The 15,837-nt window shown below is 58.8% G+C and overlaps 1 protein-coding gene across 1 annotated transcript; it reads right to left on the bottom strand.

Moving 5' to 3' along the window:
- Positions 1–986: 986 nt before the first annotated feature.
- Positions 987–9,021, bottom strand: KCNS1 (potassium voltage-gated channel modifier subfamily S member 1). Its single transcript, XM_086760324.1, has 3 exons — positions 8,035–9,021; positions 2,953–3,541; positions 987–2,701 (listed from the first exon to the last, which is right to left on the bottom strand). The coding sequence occupies exons 1-2, from the start codon at positions 8,998–9,000 to the stop codon at positions 3,086–3,088; spliced, it is 1,422 nt and encodes a 473-aa protein (XP_086616450.1). The 5' UTR covers positions 9,001–9,021; the 3' UTR covers positions 987–2,701; positions 2,953–3,085.
- Between the last annotated feature and the right edge of the window lie 6,816 nt (positions 9,022–15,837).

Genomic DNA, 15,837 nt, shown 5'->3' with positions numbered 1-15,837 from the left:
CTACGAACAGCCTGGGATAGCATAGCTTAATTAGTGATAGCTCAGCTTAATTAGTGATAGCTCTCATCTGCAGATGGCCGCAGTCCCTGTTGCGGGCAGTTTGCTGGCTGGGCGCTGGAAGCCAGTCTGAGCTTTGCCTTTGCAGCAAGGGAAGAATCAGAGGATGTGATGAGGGCCACCACAGCCGAGGGGACGTTCTCCATGCCAGGAGAGGGGGTTTCAGCACAGCTGTGGTATTCAAACAGCTGCTGGCCTGCACAAGCTGCCCTGAGTTTGTCTGAGTGGGCTTCAGCCCTCCTGGCTTTAACACTTGGAGCTAATGAGAGCAGCGGGGTGGATGGGGGATGAAGGCAGCTGCTGTTGGTGTGATGGACCAGCTCCTCCCGGGTCTCCGGAATGCAGTGTGCTGGATCCCCTCCTCATCCCAGGCACAGATCCCCTGCCCTTGCTAACAGCCACAGCCAGCGGACCCTGGGCTCCCTGATGGAGGAGCGACCCATGCGTAGTAGGACAAGCTCTTTGCTGTAGGAATCATCCTGCATTTCTAATGTTCGTTGTGATCCTCTCATCTCGGGAAAGCTGCTCTGCGCTTCCCTCCCGGCCACAATGCCTGGCTCCCTGTGCGGCTCTTCCCGGAGCCTGCTGGCTTGATCCCATTCCCTTGCACCCCAGGGACACCCGGTTCACTGGCCCCCCTGGGAGATGGGTTGTCCAAAATGCTCCAGCTCCACCTCTGGGCACAAGGACTGGCTGTCACCCGTTGTCGGGACAGGGATGACACCGGGTGGGAGCTGCGCTGTGCTCCGACGCGGTGCCTGGAGTTGGCTCACGGGGACCTGGCATCGCTCCGGGAGCTGCCCAGCTGCTCCTGCTCCACGGGGGCTGCTTGCCCCGACCCACTGACCTGGCCCCAGCTTGGCCACACGGGCACGGGCACGCCGAGCTGCCGGGGAACAGAAAACCAGCCGCCAAGCGGGTCACTTCAGTCTTTAATAAAATATACAGTCTGCATCCCATGCATAGATAGAAAATTAATTTACATGCTCTTTTAATTATTTGCATAATGCTTTTTAATTAATACATGTAATTTAGTCTTCACATTTTAATACATTTTGCTACTGGAATATTTATGGGCAGAAAGGGAAACTCCTTCCTTTATTCAAGTAACGGTGCAGCGGGAGCTGGCCGGAGCAGACAATGGAGCTCACCGGTCCCAGCTCTCCGTAAGAACAAGCGCAGAGCGAACCCAAACCATCGGTACTGGAAGACTCGATGACGCCAGGAGCGTGAGCACCCTCCCATCCCACACCACTGTTCCTTGGGGACCCCTCCCTGAGTCCCGCTGGGGTTCGGAAAGGCTGGACGTACACGGGCGTTGATTTGTCCTTTCTTCCCCATGATCAGGAGGTTGCTACAGGCAGAGCCAGCGCCGGCAGCTGCGGCGGTGCCCAAAACCAGCCAGGACAACCAGCGGCAAACACCACGATCCCGGTGCCTAGGGCCACCCCGCAGCCGTCAACATCTTAGTGAGCTGATTAGGTGATTGCAGAGCGCACGTTTCTCCTGCTACGGGCACAGCTGGCTGTATTCCTCTGTGCACAAAGGAGCTGCACGGTTTCCAAATGGAGAACTGGGAGTCAAGGAAAAACTCCGTAGGGAATTAACGCTGTGCTGGGAGCAGCCCCAAACGTGTCAGCTGGGTTGGGGATCCAGGTGGGGAGGGGGCTCGGACCTCCCTGCCCAGCTGTGAGGTGCTCAGAGGCTGCGGTGATGAGGAGCAGGGCGAGATCCCGTCTGTCCCTGCTCTCCTGGGGACTCGGTGGGGGCTCCCTCCCCGCAGAGGGACGGTGAGGGCACTGGCACTGCGGAGCTTGGTTCCCTGTGGGGACAGAGGTGATGCCCATGCTGGTGTGACCCTGCTCCTGCCCCTTCCTGGCCTCAAGGCAGGAAGGGACGAGGCAGCAGAGCGCAGCCGGGCTGGGGGACGTGGCAAAGGGGACCAGGGTGTGGACCACAGCTCTTCCTGCGGTGGGAATCACAAACGTACGGCCATGGCAGAGGCAGCTTCTCGGTGCCTGGGAGCATTCCCCCATGCCTGCTCCCTGACAGGGACTCTGCCTCTTCTCCTGGGGGCTGGGTGCCAGTGGACACAGAGACCAGTGGCTCCTCCGAAACAGATGCCCCGCAGCATGGGAGCCCCATGGAGCAAAGGGCTTGAGGGGAGAGTCCCACCGGGGGTGGCCCCCCCAGTCCCATCAGCTTCATCCCCTCCAGCTGCTCCTGTCTCGGAGGACAGCGTCCCTTTTCCCGGGTCATCCCTGGCTGGTGTCCCCCTACACGGACACTGCTCCCAGCCACGCCACGCTACCAGCACAGCCCCCAGACCCGGATCCCTGGGGAGGTCCCGGCGTGGTGGCACAGGAGCGTGGTTAAGCCCCACCTGCAATGGAAGGACGGTGAGGTCCAGTCGGTCCCATTGCAGGGGTGGGGACAGTGGGGCTCACCCTGAGCCGGACACCACATCTCCTCCCATACAGACTCATTTCCAGCCCCCTTTCCCCCGTGGCCAGCGGGGCAGCTGAGCCTTTTGAGGCCGTTTCCAGCTGGGGTAGAATGAGGTTGGGGCTGGGGTTGATGCCAACCTGGCACGGGACCTGCAAGGGCACCTAGCCCTGCCAGGGGCTGCCTCCCTCTCAGGCTGCTTTACCTCACCCTGAACAACAGAAAAACCTCAGGGCAGAGCAACATCCCCCTCACTCACGCAGCCGGGGCAGTGCTTGATCGGACATCACCTGTATTTCTTTTTGTCTCCCTCTCTTTCTGGCAGGGCTATGTCCAGCACCACAGCCTCCGTTTGCAGCCACAGGGGAGCAGGGCCGTCCCTGGGTGAAGGCTGGGACACGTCCAGGTGGACCCAGCCTCTGCGTCCCGGGAGCTGGAAGCAGCCAGCACCCGCTGGGCATCTCCTCCAACCCCTCCTGTCCTTCGCTGGGGGGTTTGATGCCAGGCACAGTGTGAGACCGGGAGAGCCTGGCTTCTTTGCTGTGTCCTGGTGCACACACCCCGGTGCTGCAGCACGGTGGGGTCAGGGTGTGGGGTGGGCGCCGGGGGTCAGACCGCGGCGGTCGGGGCTGCCTCTGCCCAGGGAACTCTCACTCAGGGCTTCCGAGTCTCGGTCGTGGCTGGATATGCTCTCCACATCCTCCGGGTCTTTCTTCCCGCTGTTCCTCACGGCTGCCTCCAGCGCCTTCTGCTTGCGGTAGAAGTGGGAGAACTTATTGAAGATGATGGTGATGGGCAGTGCCACGACCAGGATGCCCCCCAGGATGCAGCCCGAGGCAGCCAGCTTGCCCGCCACGGTGACAGGCACCACGTCGCCGTAGCCCACGGTGGTCATGCTGACCGTGCCCCACCACCAGCACGCTGGGATGGTGTCGAAGCCGACGTCTTCCTCCTTCTCAGCGGTGTAGGCCACGCCGGAGAAGACAGAGACCCCCACAGCCAGGTAGAGCAGCAGGATCCCCACCTCCCGGTAGCTGTGCTGGAAGGCAAAGCAGAGCGGTGGTCAGCAGGTGCCACCACACCCGGGGCACTGGGATGCTGCAGTGCCGATACAGCCCTGCACGCCGGGATCTCCTTGCCTCTATCCATCTCTGCCGTGCGGTGTCCCGCTGGCAAAAAATCAGCCCTGGCACCCACAGCCACCCCTCTGCCCTCCACCAGCCTGGGATGGGGCAGTGGTGCCGGCAGGGAACGGGGCCCAGTGCTGCCCGGCTGGGGTTCCCAGGCAGCGGCTGCTCCAGTGCCTCCAGCCCTCGCTCCGACCGGATCTCGGCTAACAATATTTAGACACATTTTTCCTTTTATCTTGGCAGGTCCCCAGAAACCACCTAATGGGCAGCCTCTAAGTGAGGCGATTTGTATTTTCCCGAGACGCCGGCGATGCGCTCACGGGGAGGCTGCGCGCCTCTGCTGCAGGCTCAGCTCCAGCTCCAACCCCGGGTCCCCCGGCTGCTGGGGACCCCACAACCAGAGCCCCAGGGACTCACCTGCTCCCTCCTGCATCCTGTCTACAGCCCCAGGGTCCATTTAATCCTTCGTTACCCACTGGGGTAGGAGGGATGCTCCGGCGGGCAGAGTTCAGCAGGCCGGGGAGGGATATTGCGCTCATGGAACACAGCTCCAGGGGTGGTAGAAACTACCCCCTGCCCCAATTTCTGTCCCCTGTGGTCCCATTCCCGGGGATACCCGAACCCTGAGGTTCTAGATGTCTTTAACCTGTGTTTGAGCCGGCTGTAGGACGCCGACAGCGGGTTACGGGTGGGCCGTTGGCACCCACACAGCACCCAACGAGGGTGAGGGGTCTCCAGCCATGTCTGCAGGGCAGCCTGCAGGCAGAAGGGCTTGTCCAGGGGGAGAGTTTTCTTGCAAATGCTGCCATTTTGGAGATAATTACATCTCCCTTCAGGTTTTGCTGCTTCTCTACGGGAGACTCAAAGTGAACGTCCAAGCTGACAGGAATCCAAGCAGCCCTGGTCGTCAGGTCAGTGCGGGGATCCATCCAGCGTCAGGGTGGGCTGCTCTCAGCACCCACCCCATGGGGTGGCAGTAATACCGAGGGGAAATAACCTCCTCCTCCTCCTCTGCCATGGCCTGTGGCTGCAAATGCCCTCCAGTAGCTCCGAGGGAGCTCCTTGGGAAGGACAAATGGCTCGGAGTCACCGCGTTTCAAGGATGTATCGCTTGGCCATGAGAGGCTTGGTCCCGGCTGGAGCTCACCAGCACGTCTATGCGTCCCAGCTGGGGAGCGGCAGAGCCAAATGACCTTATACATCTTTAAAGAGAATCGGTTATGGCCCTGGGATGTGTTGGAGGGTGAAAGCGAGGGGGAAGTCAGGCAGCGCGGCAGCTCCTACGCTTTAATTTACGAGCAGGGTTAGGGCTCGTGGCACGGCGAGGGGCTCCAGGAATCTCCCAGCTGATCCTCAGGCACCGGCTGCCACATGTTTGCACCCATTTATCCTCAAAATGTGTGGTTGGCTCATTGAGCCAGGGGTGGGCAGGTGCAGCTGGGGTTGGGGTGGGGTGTAGGCTTGGCTGGGCTTTAGGTGGGGGTGCAGCCAGCCCTGGGGGAGGCGATGCTGGGCGATAAAAGGCTCCGGGGAAGCAGTCACCCCAACAGCAGCCTCTGGGCTCCTGCCCTTGGGACAGCCATGGGTCACGTGTGGGCTTCTTCCCCTGCCAAACGCACATCTCTCCTCCAGTACAGCAGAAGGCAAACGAAATGGAGGAGCCTGGTTTGAGCCAGGCTGGAGACACCAGCACAGGGACTGAGCACGGAGATGGCCTCTGGTAGTGACAGCGAGGAGATGCATCCGCTGTCTGGGGACATGCAATTCCAGCTCTTCCGACCTATTTGTGTGTTTAGGCCTCTAGGGAGTCAGGCAGCAGCTCCTGCAGATCCAGAAGCCTAGATCCCCCGGCACCTAACACCTACTGACGGCCCGTGGGAGCCAGGCACCCAACCCGCGCCCGGGACGCTGCCGTAGCGGTCACGGGTGTCGTGCACGGCAGGGAGGAAGAGGAGACGTGCAGGAAGCCCCTCTTCAAATCCAACAGACCCTGGATCAGGCCTCAAGCAATCTGCGGGCGGTTCAGGGTTTATGATGCACAAATGACAGAAATCCCTCCGCTGGCACTTTTGTGGCAGGGGGACAATCACTCAGCTTGCCAGAGCCGTCGCTCCCGCTTCCCATCTGTTAACAGCCTTTCCTCCTCTGCTGCTGCTTTATGCTCTTGCGATAGGAAGTAAATTATGATTAACGAGACGTTGTAATTTATGTGCCCGGTAAATCACCACCCCGAGCTGCTGCGTCAGGTTTGTGTCTTCGCTCATCCCCGTTTACAGCTGGCTCCGGAGTCCCCGGGAAGCGGCACTTTCCAGCACGTCACTGGGTGAATCAGCGGCTCGGCAGAGGCTGGGGCCGGAACGCTGCCGGCTCCCCCATCTCCTCTGCTGCTTCACAACATGCAGATGAGCCCGGCAGTGTTCGCTCTGCTGCAACGCGTTGTTCACGCTTAAACGGAGCGCAGAAAGGGTTCAGGGAGCCCTTCTCACGTGTATGATTTTATTTAAATTCCGCAAGCAGTGTTACACAGGTCTGCCACTTGCTAATTGCTCGTCAAGGTGAGTGTTCAGAAGTGCGTATGACACAGGTCGACTCCAGGCATCTTCATTCCACACAATCCTCCCCGGGCCTTGTTTTCAGTAGGCTTTGAAGATGCCAGGAATTTTTTTTTCCCTCATTTTTTTTCTGATGCTCTGTAGGATTTGCAGGATTAGTGCTGGGCTGGTCCTACTTCCCAGCAGAAGCTGACACAGGACCTTTCCTCCTGCCCATCCTTGTCCCCATCTCCACTTGAGGGTTGCTCTTCTCCGTGCCTCATCCACAGGAACGGGTCCAACCCTGGCAGCCAGGTCCTGCCGACACCAGGACCTGGCACCATGCCAGCCCTGCCCTGGCTGCGGCAGCGAGAATCGGAGTGTCCCCAGCCCCAGCTCTGCCCGCTTCACCTCTGCGATGGCCCTTTGGTGGAGGCAGCACCAGGGGCTCTGTGGGAAGAGAGCATCCCTTTGGCTGAATTTCAAGCTCTGTTCTGAAGATGGCTTTCCCTGGCCGTTTGTTTGGCAGAGCCTTGGTTTGAAGGAGGAAAAAGTACAGAGGTATTTCATGAGCAGTCCCACAAGGAGAGGAGATGTTTGCCCAGTGACCCCCTCCCTGTGCCCAGCACAAGCCCCGTGTGCGGTGGGGCATCGGGAGTGCACATCGCTGCGTCTTGGCAGGGTTGAGCGTCGGCTTCAGGATTTCTCTTGATGTGATCGCCAAGAATTAGAGACAATTAAAGGCTGAGTTTAATTGGCCTCTGCATCAAGCTGGATTTCCTGCGTAAGCACATTTTCACCCTCCCCAAATTCGGGCACGTGGACCCCAGCATGAGGGGGACGGCTCCCTGGTGAGGGTTGCCTGATGGTCTTGCGCTTTGATTCTTGTCACTGAAGAATGACCTTGGCCAGCCTAAGGACACTGAGGGTGCTGCAGAGGGGGTCTGGAGACACACGGCTTTGGGGCATGCCCTGGAGGGTGAGGACCTCCTTTTGCCAAACCTGCAGGGCTGCCACCTCCCGGCACACCTAGACCCTGGTCCTTCACTGTCTCAGCATCTCCCCATCCAGTTTTTGCTCCTGAGGACAGCACAGTCCTGGGGTGAGCTGTGATTCCCCTGGGCCTCCCCAGCAGATGGAGGGGCAGCTGCTGGGGACAGGCACCCTGCCTTGGGCTGGTCATCCCGGGCCCTGCAGCTGACCTTCTGCTTTCCATTGCTGCTCTGCACCACCCACGGTCAGCCATGTGCCAGTCCCCAACCTCATCGCACCCTCGAGCATCCAAGCGTCAGCCCCGCTGGACCAGGGTCCCCACATCTCCCTAGATGGACAGACACTAGGGGCTGGACACTGGCCTCTGGCAGGCTGTCACCATGCCCTCAGGAGGTTTCCCTTTCTCCCAGACTGGGGACAGGAGCAGCACTGAGCTGCACATGCTGGTGCTGGTACACCCAGCAGGTTGCTCGCAGCCCGCCCAGGCACTGCCCCATTTCTGGTGGGACATCACCATCCACCCATGCGTGGCTGAGTCTATTCCGACACCACGCGACAGGGCTTGCACACCACAGTGGAGAAGGAGTGGCTGAGTCCCTGGAAGCACCAGTTCTGCATGAAGCAAAGTGTGCGAGCAGTGGGGTGAACTGCTATTTGCTCTCTCAGAGAGGGCTCACGAGGCGCTCCTCACACTCGGTTGCTTCAGCAGATGCACAAACCAACAACCCATCCCACCACCCCCAAGCATGCTCGCCAGATGCTATCCAGAGCTGGTAGCATGCCGGGAACTGGAATGTCCACCTCCCCCAGCCATACCAGAGGTCTCCTCCTTACCCAGGGACTATAGGAGTAGATAAGGAGATAGAGAGCCAGTTTACCTTCAAGGTGGCCCCCAGCGACCTCAGTCCGGTGGAGTGCCGAGCCAGCTTCAGCACCCGGAATATCCTCATGAGCCGAAACACCTGCACCACCTTGCCCAGGTTGCCCAGCTCTGAGTCGCTGCCCATGGTCAAGTCCACCAAGAGGGTGAAGTAGAAGGGCAGCACCGAGACAATGTCAATCAGGTTCAGTGGGTGCTTGAAGAACTTCCTGGGGTTGGGGGAGAGCAGGAGGCGGGAAGACACTTCAAAGGTGAACCAGGAGATACAGAAATACTCCAGCTTATGCAGGACGGGTTCATCGAGCATGTTGCCGTTCTCATCCAGCTGCTGGTACTCGGGCATGCTGTGGATGCACATGGTGGCTATGGAAACCAGCACCACGCTGATGGACACGAAGCTGAAGAGTTTGCTGGGGATGGAGTAGCCGGGGTTCTCCATGGTGAGCCAGAGGCGTTTGCGCACGTTGCCGCAGCGCAGCGTGCTGTAGCGCAGCAGGTCGTGGTTGATGTCAGAGATCTCATCGGGGGACGTGTCCACACTGCTGACCTCGCTCTCCTCATCCCAGTTGTGGTGCCGGCTCTCCAGCTTGCGCTCGTGGTAGCGGTAGCTGCAGCAGGAGTCCAGGAAGAACTCGTTGATGCCCCAGTACTCGATCTCCTGGCAGAAGGAGAAGACGCAGAGCTCCTCCATGACATGCAGCTTCCCCGTCTGGTAGAAGTGGAGCACATAGAGGAAGAAGCCGGGGTTTCGGTCGAAGTAGAACTCCCTGGCGCTCACGTCGTAGTCATCGCAGAGCTGCAGGATGGACTCCTCGGAGTCGCAGGAGAGCAGGCGTCCCAAGCGGGTGTCGGGGAACTTGGAGAGGGCGCTGGAGCTGAGCCGCCTTCTCAGACCCCCCACGTTGATGTTGATAACGTCCTCCTCAAAACCGGGACCCCAGTAATTTAAGGTCTTGTTGACCATGATCAGCAGAGCGGGTGCTGGTTCCACCTGCGGGCGAGACACAGTGGGGCTGGAGGGGTGGCAGGGCTCCCCCGAATCTGGGTGCTCCGGGGTGAGGGGGCCAGGAACACCCTGGGGACTGAGGAGGGATATTTGCGTTTGGAAAAGGGAGGACCAGGGAGAGGGGAGGGAGAGAAACACCTTTGGGCAGTTCTTCTTCAGTGGTATGGAAGGGAGGAAGGGGAAAAAAAAAAAAACAAACCACAACAATTTTTCCAGGTCAAGCTTTTCCTAACCTCTTAAAGTTTCTCCTTTGCTGCTGGCCATGGGAAGGCAGTTTACTGCACCTCCGGCACCTCATCCATGGGACCTTCCTTGTTCAAACAGGTAATTAGTTACTGAAGAGAGGATTTATCCCCCAAAGAGCCTCCTCTGTGGAAAAAACAGATCTCATCAAATCACCGCCGTGGTGATTCTGCCACGAGCTTTGCAGCCTGACTACGTATGTTGCTAATTAGACCTAGTCAAAAAGCCCTGAGATGGTGCAGTCTTCCCAGCAGCAAAGGCGGTTTTGCCAAAATCAAAGTGTTCCCCAGGAGGTGTCAGTTTTAGGGAGAATTTCAGTGGAAGAAGTGTTAAAGCAATTGATCTGCCTGCTTTGTTTCTTCCTGTGTGTTCTGTCATGTAAAATATTAAGATTAATTTTATGATGTTGAAACTTAACAAAAACATGATTCAGAGTCATTGATGACTCTGAATTAAAAACCTGTATGTTGGTAGGGAAGTAAAAATCAAAGTTTTTATTTCTGTTGTGTTTCAGGCTTTTAGAAGTTTTGGGGAGCTGGGCTTTTCCATCCAGCAGAAATTCCATTTTCTTACGAGAAGCCATTAAAGCATCTAACAGAGAGAAGCGTTCCCACACCTTCAAATGCATTCACCTGTCTTGATCAGAAGCTTAGAATAAAAAGGCAAACAAGAAGGTTTGTGATCAGATTGAAATCAGATTTCTCCACCTACCTTATCCATCAAAACGGCTGGGGACGCGTGGAGCAGCCCCGTACCCGCACAGTCCCCCCACTCCCCACTCAGAGGCATTGGGTGTCCTCAGGTGAGACCTTGCATTTGCGCTCTTGCTTGAGGAATTGCATTTTTCCCAACGCATCGGCTGCTTTGGAAAAACCTTGCTATTAGGCGTGACTTGCTCCTGGGATCTGCTGACACTTCCAGAGTCTTTGCCGCTACTGACATGACTTCCACAGCCGCTGATGCTTTTGCTGTAGCGGTCACTGAGGTGTTTGTGACCTCCAGACTGGCCTGTCCCCCCTCCCAAAGGCTCCCCTCCCTGGTTTTCATCAGCCAGCCACTTACGAGAAGAATCCCTCACCTTCTCTGTCTTCTGCTGCCCACTGAGATTTTCAAACTTTTAATGGAGGCAGGGACAGAGGGCACAGACAGGCAGCGGGTCCAAGGGAAAAGGCTGCAGTGGCGCCCGCAGTGATGCTGAGGTGCCACCAGACCCTGCACGGGATAATCCAGTCCAATAGCAGCTGCCGAAAGCAGCACGAGGCGTGTCCCTCCCAGTTCCCCTGTAGACCCCATTGCGCCCCAGCCCTGCGTGGCGCACCGGCCATCTCACGGGGTTTATGGGGCAAACATCAAAGCAGGGGAAGGGCTCCGCATGATTTCCAGGGTCTGAGAAATGCAACATCAAAGGTTTGCCAGACCGGGAGGGACCTGGAGGACATTTCCACATCTAAATCTGGAGGTCAGAGCAGAGCTGGAGGGGAACAGGTACCGGAGCAACAGTCAGAAATAAACCCCAGAGGTGTGGTTTTAAGCTGAGCGGGGCTGCGGGTGCTGCAAATGCCAGGTTTATGTAAAATAGCCTGGCAAAGGCGTCTGCTAACTCCACTGCATCTCCCAGCCAGGGCTCCTTAAAGACACAGGCTTTGCACCACAAAACCCTTACACCCCGTCTGGAGGAGGCACCCGGCTTGTGAGAAGCCTCAAAGCTTAAGAGACTGTTGTCTTGCCTTTCAAAGGAGAGGAAAGAAAAATAAGGGTCAACTTTTTTAATGCTTAAGGCAAAAGCAGGGGAGAAAAAGAGGTGTAAACACTCCTTTTCAGGGACAAATCGGGATTTCTGAGACAGATTAGCTTTTCCAGGGAAGACATCACACAGCCCATCTGTGGGGTGGGGATGACTAATCCAGGTTCCTTCCAGAAGCCTGCTCATGCGTCCAGGCTACAAACACACACGGGGGGGGGGTGGGTCTGTGGAATCGGGCTTATCCACACCAGTCCTCAGCCTCTCTCTGCGCTCGCCCTGTGTGGCAGCTGCTCCATGAGACCAGGCCAAATGTCACCGAAATCAAAGGAATGGTGGTTTTGGGGCTGGGGCACGGGGCAGGCTGGGTGGTTACTGGGAGCCGTGCTGGGATGGCGGGACAAGCCTAAAGCCATGCTCCAGCTCAGCAGGACCATCCCTGGCACACGGCTGCGCTGTGCGGCTGCGGCTCTGGGTGAGACGTGCCAAACCCTGAGAGCCAGGAGGGAACCGGCTCCTACCTCTCTCCCAGCACAAAAAAAAAATAAATAAAATAAAATGAAATGTGGCCATCAAGGCCCTGCAAGCCTCTGTACCCCAGGGAAATCCCTCCGTCCCTCCCGCGCAGGAAGCAGAGCGAGAAGGGTCATGAACTGTCTGATGTTCGCTCCTGAATAGAGCAAATTATTTCTGCCCACATACAGCTTTCATCTAGGAATCTAAAGCAGCAATTAGTAGTTTTATAACTCTTTTCCCTGCTTGTTTCACGACTAGCTAAGCTCAGCTTTGGAACAAAAGCGAGGTTTGAGCTAAGACCTGGCCTGGTCTCCCCTGACGGATCATCAAAGCATGCACCCCTCTCACATCCGCAGGGGTATCTGCTGGGAAAGAGAAGCTTGCTTTGGGGGGGTTGGGTGTCTCTCTCTCTCAATGGAGAGAGAATACAAATGTGTCTGTCTGGAATAATGTGAATTTGCAAAATTTTCCTTTAGTTAAAGCAAAATTTCCATAAATGATTGGTAAAATAGAACAGATAAACCCAGTCTCTTTCTGATAAATTTTGAAATATATCGTAAGCTATTTTAAGGAGACAACCATCAGAATTACACAAGCCCAGTGTGAGCTGGGTGTTGGGCATTCAAATAAATATGTATCTTGTGGAGAAAAAAATCTCTGATATATGCATTTATGACAGTAAAAAATATAAAAACAGATCAAGCATATCTGTAAGAAATGCTAGAAGAGTTTCCCCTGACAACGTATTTTTTTCTTAAAGGCTTTCAAATGGAAGTTATGTATATTTATTCTAACTGGTAGAGGGGACCCAAGGGAGTGGGAAGGAAGATGCTAATAGACATTCAAGTGAGGATGCAGCAAGTGCAGGGAGTATTGCACACGGGGGCTTTTCCAACCAGGTACAATGGATTTAGATTAACAGTCCCAACAAAAAGCCCTGTACTTACAGCTCAGTGAGGTTTCCTGGCTGGGAGTCATGCGGCTTGTCTCAAAGGAGCCATTAGGAACGGGCAGAGAAGGAGGAAACCCTTCATCCTTTGCCTGTAGCCCAGTCCCAAATGCCCCATCACCCCGGGCTTGCAACCCTGCCCGTCCCAGGTGAAGTCCTGCGTGGGATGCCCATGGGGCTATGGGGCTGAGGTAGAGCTGGGGGACCCTCACTGGGTATCTGGGGGGGAGTGGGGCTGGCTGACCTCCCAGCTCCTGGTGTCCCCATCAGCTGGGGCACAACTGGGGTGACACCAGCTTTCTGGCCATCCAAAAATGCCTCTGCACAGCCCCATCCCCATCGCTGAGCATCCCTGTACCCATCGGCCTGAAGATGCTCAGGACCAAGCCCTTTCTTCGGGGATGGGGGGGGGTTTGCCAGGCGGGCAGGGGGGAGCACGGAAGCGAGGATTCCCTTCCCAGGCAGAGCATAAGCTGAGAGGCCACCCAAACGCCCAGGGCTGGGGGCGCAGATGACGGGGGGGATTCCCTGCTTGCTTCGGGGTGCAGGAGGGGGTGATTGCCAACAGTTCGGCTTTCTGCTGCCGGCGGGCAGCCCAGCGCCGGCTGCGGATGATGCCCTGCCCTGTGCCAGCCTCCACTCCCACGTCGCATGGAGTGGATGCTCAGCTTTCGGAGGGGACCCCCGCGCCCTGCCCTGCTCCCTGGGGAGGGGGAGATGCGTCCCCGGTGGGAGAAAGATTTCGGGGAGAGGGAATCTCCTACATTCTCCTGCTGAGGGACGGGGAGAATCCCTGTGCCCCGGGTGCCAGCAGCATCCCGGGATGCGGGTGCTGGCACGGCGGCTCCCTGCCCATCCCGGGATGTCGGTGCCCCCATCCCTGCTCACCCCCGCATGCTGCTGCTCCGCTTGCCCTTTCACTCCCGGGATGTCGGTCCCTGCTGCGCCCCAGGGTGCCGATCCCTGCAGTGCCCGGGGATGCCGGTACCCGGGGTTCCCGGGATGCTGGTGGCTCGGTCCCTGGGTTGCCGATCTCACGGTCCTCGCCGCATCCTGGGATGCCGGTGTCCCGGGTCCCCACCCCGCCCCGGGATGCCAGTGCCCCGGGTCCGTGGGATACCGGTGCCTGCAGCACCCCGGGTACAGGTGCCCCGGGTCCCTGTCGCACCCCGGGTACTGGAGCCCCGGATCCCTGCGATAGCGGTGCCTGCCGCACCCCGAGATGCCGCTACCCCGGGTCCCCAACCCGTCCCGGGATGCCGGTGCCCCGGGTCCCCGCGATGCCGGTCCCCGCCGCACCCCGGGTACCAGAGCCCGGCCCCGCGCCGCCGCTCACCTTCCTCGGCGCCGCCCCCGCCGCAGCGTGCGCGCCCGGCGCGGAGCCGCGGAGCCCTGCGGGGCCGGCGGCGGCTGAAGATCCGCGGAGCCGGAGCGGGGGTCCCGCCCGCCGCCCCTCCCGGGGGTGCCGCCCCCCGCCCCGCAGCCGCGGGGATGTGAGGCCGGTACCCGGTCCCAGGCGGCTGCGATGGGGCGGCAGCGGAGCGGTCCCCCCACCTCCTCCCCAACCCAGGGCAGTGTGTGCGGGGGGAGAGGGCTGGGGATGCCCCGGGAAGACCCTACCCCGTCTCCCTGGGGAAGCCCACCGGGACCAGAAGATAGGGGACCCAGTTTTGGACAAAGCGGCTGGCGGGTCGGCACGGGGGGTGCGGGGCTGAGCCACGGCTGCGGGATGGGAAACGTGGGTGAGTCCAACGACCCCGATGCCCTTACCTGCTGGAAGCCCCCTTGGCAGCCTGGAGAGCCTGCGGGACGGCCGGTGGGAGCTGCAGTGAGGGTCCAGGCCTCCTCCGTCCCTGGCCTACCCCAGCTCTTTGCAAAGCTGACCAAGTGGCGAGCGCTGCCCTCGGGGGGCTAAGCCCCCGGAGCTCTGTGGGGTGCAGGGTGCTGTTCCTGTGGGTGTTCAGGCCACGCAGAGCCCCGGCAGCGCTGCCACTCTGCTCCGGGCAGACAACGCGCCCCTGCCCTCGCTGTCACCCTCCACGCACTCCAGCTCCATCTTCCTCCTTGGGATGGGGCGTGCGTAGGGCACGGAGGCAGCCCCCCAGGGAAGAGTCCTCCTGGCTCGCTGAGCTCCCCGTTTTCTCTGTAGAGGCTCGTTGGGAGGTGGGTGAAGGCAGCGAGTCCCAGGCATGGCACACGTTGTGTTCAGATCAACGGGCTGCCACTCCCACCCAGGGCCATGCCCGCACAGCTTGGGGACCACTACAAGCACACCAACTCCTCCAGAAGTCAGCTGCCGGAGCAGAGAGGTGGGAGAGAGAGGATGGGAGGCCTTCCCAGGCTGACGGCGGAGGTTGCATGTCCAGGCAGCAATGGATCATTGCTCCGGCAGCCGGCACGGAGCGGCTGTGTCAGACAAGCAGCTCGCACAGGGCGAGACTTTGCACCATCCTCCGCGTCGGATGCCTCGGCTGGCTGCTTCCAGCCCAAGGAGCTGGAGCCTGCAGGCTCTCACCCTTCTCCTGGCTCGCATGCGGTCAGTTGAGATCTCTTTTTGGTGGCGAGCATCCTTCCCCCTGCCCGCACGCCCGCCTCCCGTGTGCTGCCAGCCCCGTCCCTGCGCCAGGCAGTGCTCACCGCTGCGGGGCCATCAGCGTGTGTCCATGTGTGTGATGTGTCAGACTGTGTGTGCCGTGTGCTTGTTTACATGGGAAGGAGGCAGTGGAGGGAGGGGAAAGGGATGACTTTGAGGGAGGCCTCAGAAAAGAAAAAAAAAAAAACTGAGGAGAAAAAAAAAAACCTGAGGGAAATTCCTCTGTTCTGTGCTATGAAGCAAAAAGCATTTGTTTTTATGGCAATTAGGGATGGCTGAGCATCCCTGGAAGCTGCAAGATAAAGATGCCCAGCTTTGTCTGCGCCAGGCACTTGCAGCAGATGCCTTCAGCCCCGTTCACAGCTGGTGCTGAACCCCAGCGGGGAGCAGCCCATGGGGTGGGAGAAGGGCTGCCTCCTGCATGGGGTTTTCTCTGCCTGTCACTGACCTACAGTGATCGGGGGTCCATTTTCTTTTCGCCTCTGAAAATATTTCTCAGCCAGCAATTTTTCAGGGAAGGGTGCCCGCTCCATCCGGCACTTTGTCTTTGCACTGGAGCATCATTTATGCACTGCCACAGGGCAGGCCTGAGCCCTGTCCCCACAGAGACCAGTTCTCCCAGCGTGGGAGGTTTGCTGAGTGCTCCCCGGGCCGTGCCGAGGAGCTGGAGCGTGAACGGGATGCGGGGCAGGGAGCTGCCAGGGCTCTGCCCTTAACTCCCCAGGCTGGAGGGGTCACCCTGGGAAGGGGCTG

The sequence above is a fragment of the Chlamydotis macqueenii genome, chromosome 16 (genome assembly GCF_036417535.1).
Source record: "Chlamydotis macqueenii isolate bChlMac1 chromosome 16, bChlMac1.mat, whole genome shotgun sequence".
NCBI lineage: Eukaryota > Metazoa > Chordata > Aves > Otidiformes > Otididae > Chlamydotis > Chlamydotis macqueenii.
The sequence above is the reverse complement of the archived record's forward strand: the minus strand, read 5'-3'. Positions and strand labels throughout refer to the sequence as shown.

What these genes read in the sequence shown, in the direction of transcription:
- KCNS1 (XM_086760324.1), bottom strand. Translation starts at nt 9,000, where the DNA reads ATGGTCAACAAGACCTTAAATTACTGGGGTCCCGGTTTTGAGGAGGAC. An exon ending in CGCTGGGGGCCACCTTGAAG is followed by an intron (nt 3,542 to 8,034) that starts GTAAACTGGCTC and finishes TTTGCCTTCCAG; the next exon opens with CACAGCTACCGGGAGGTGGG.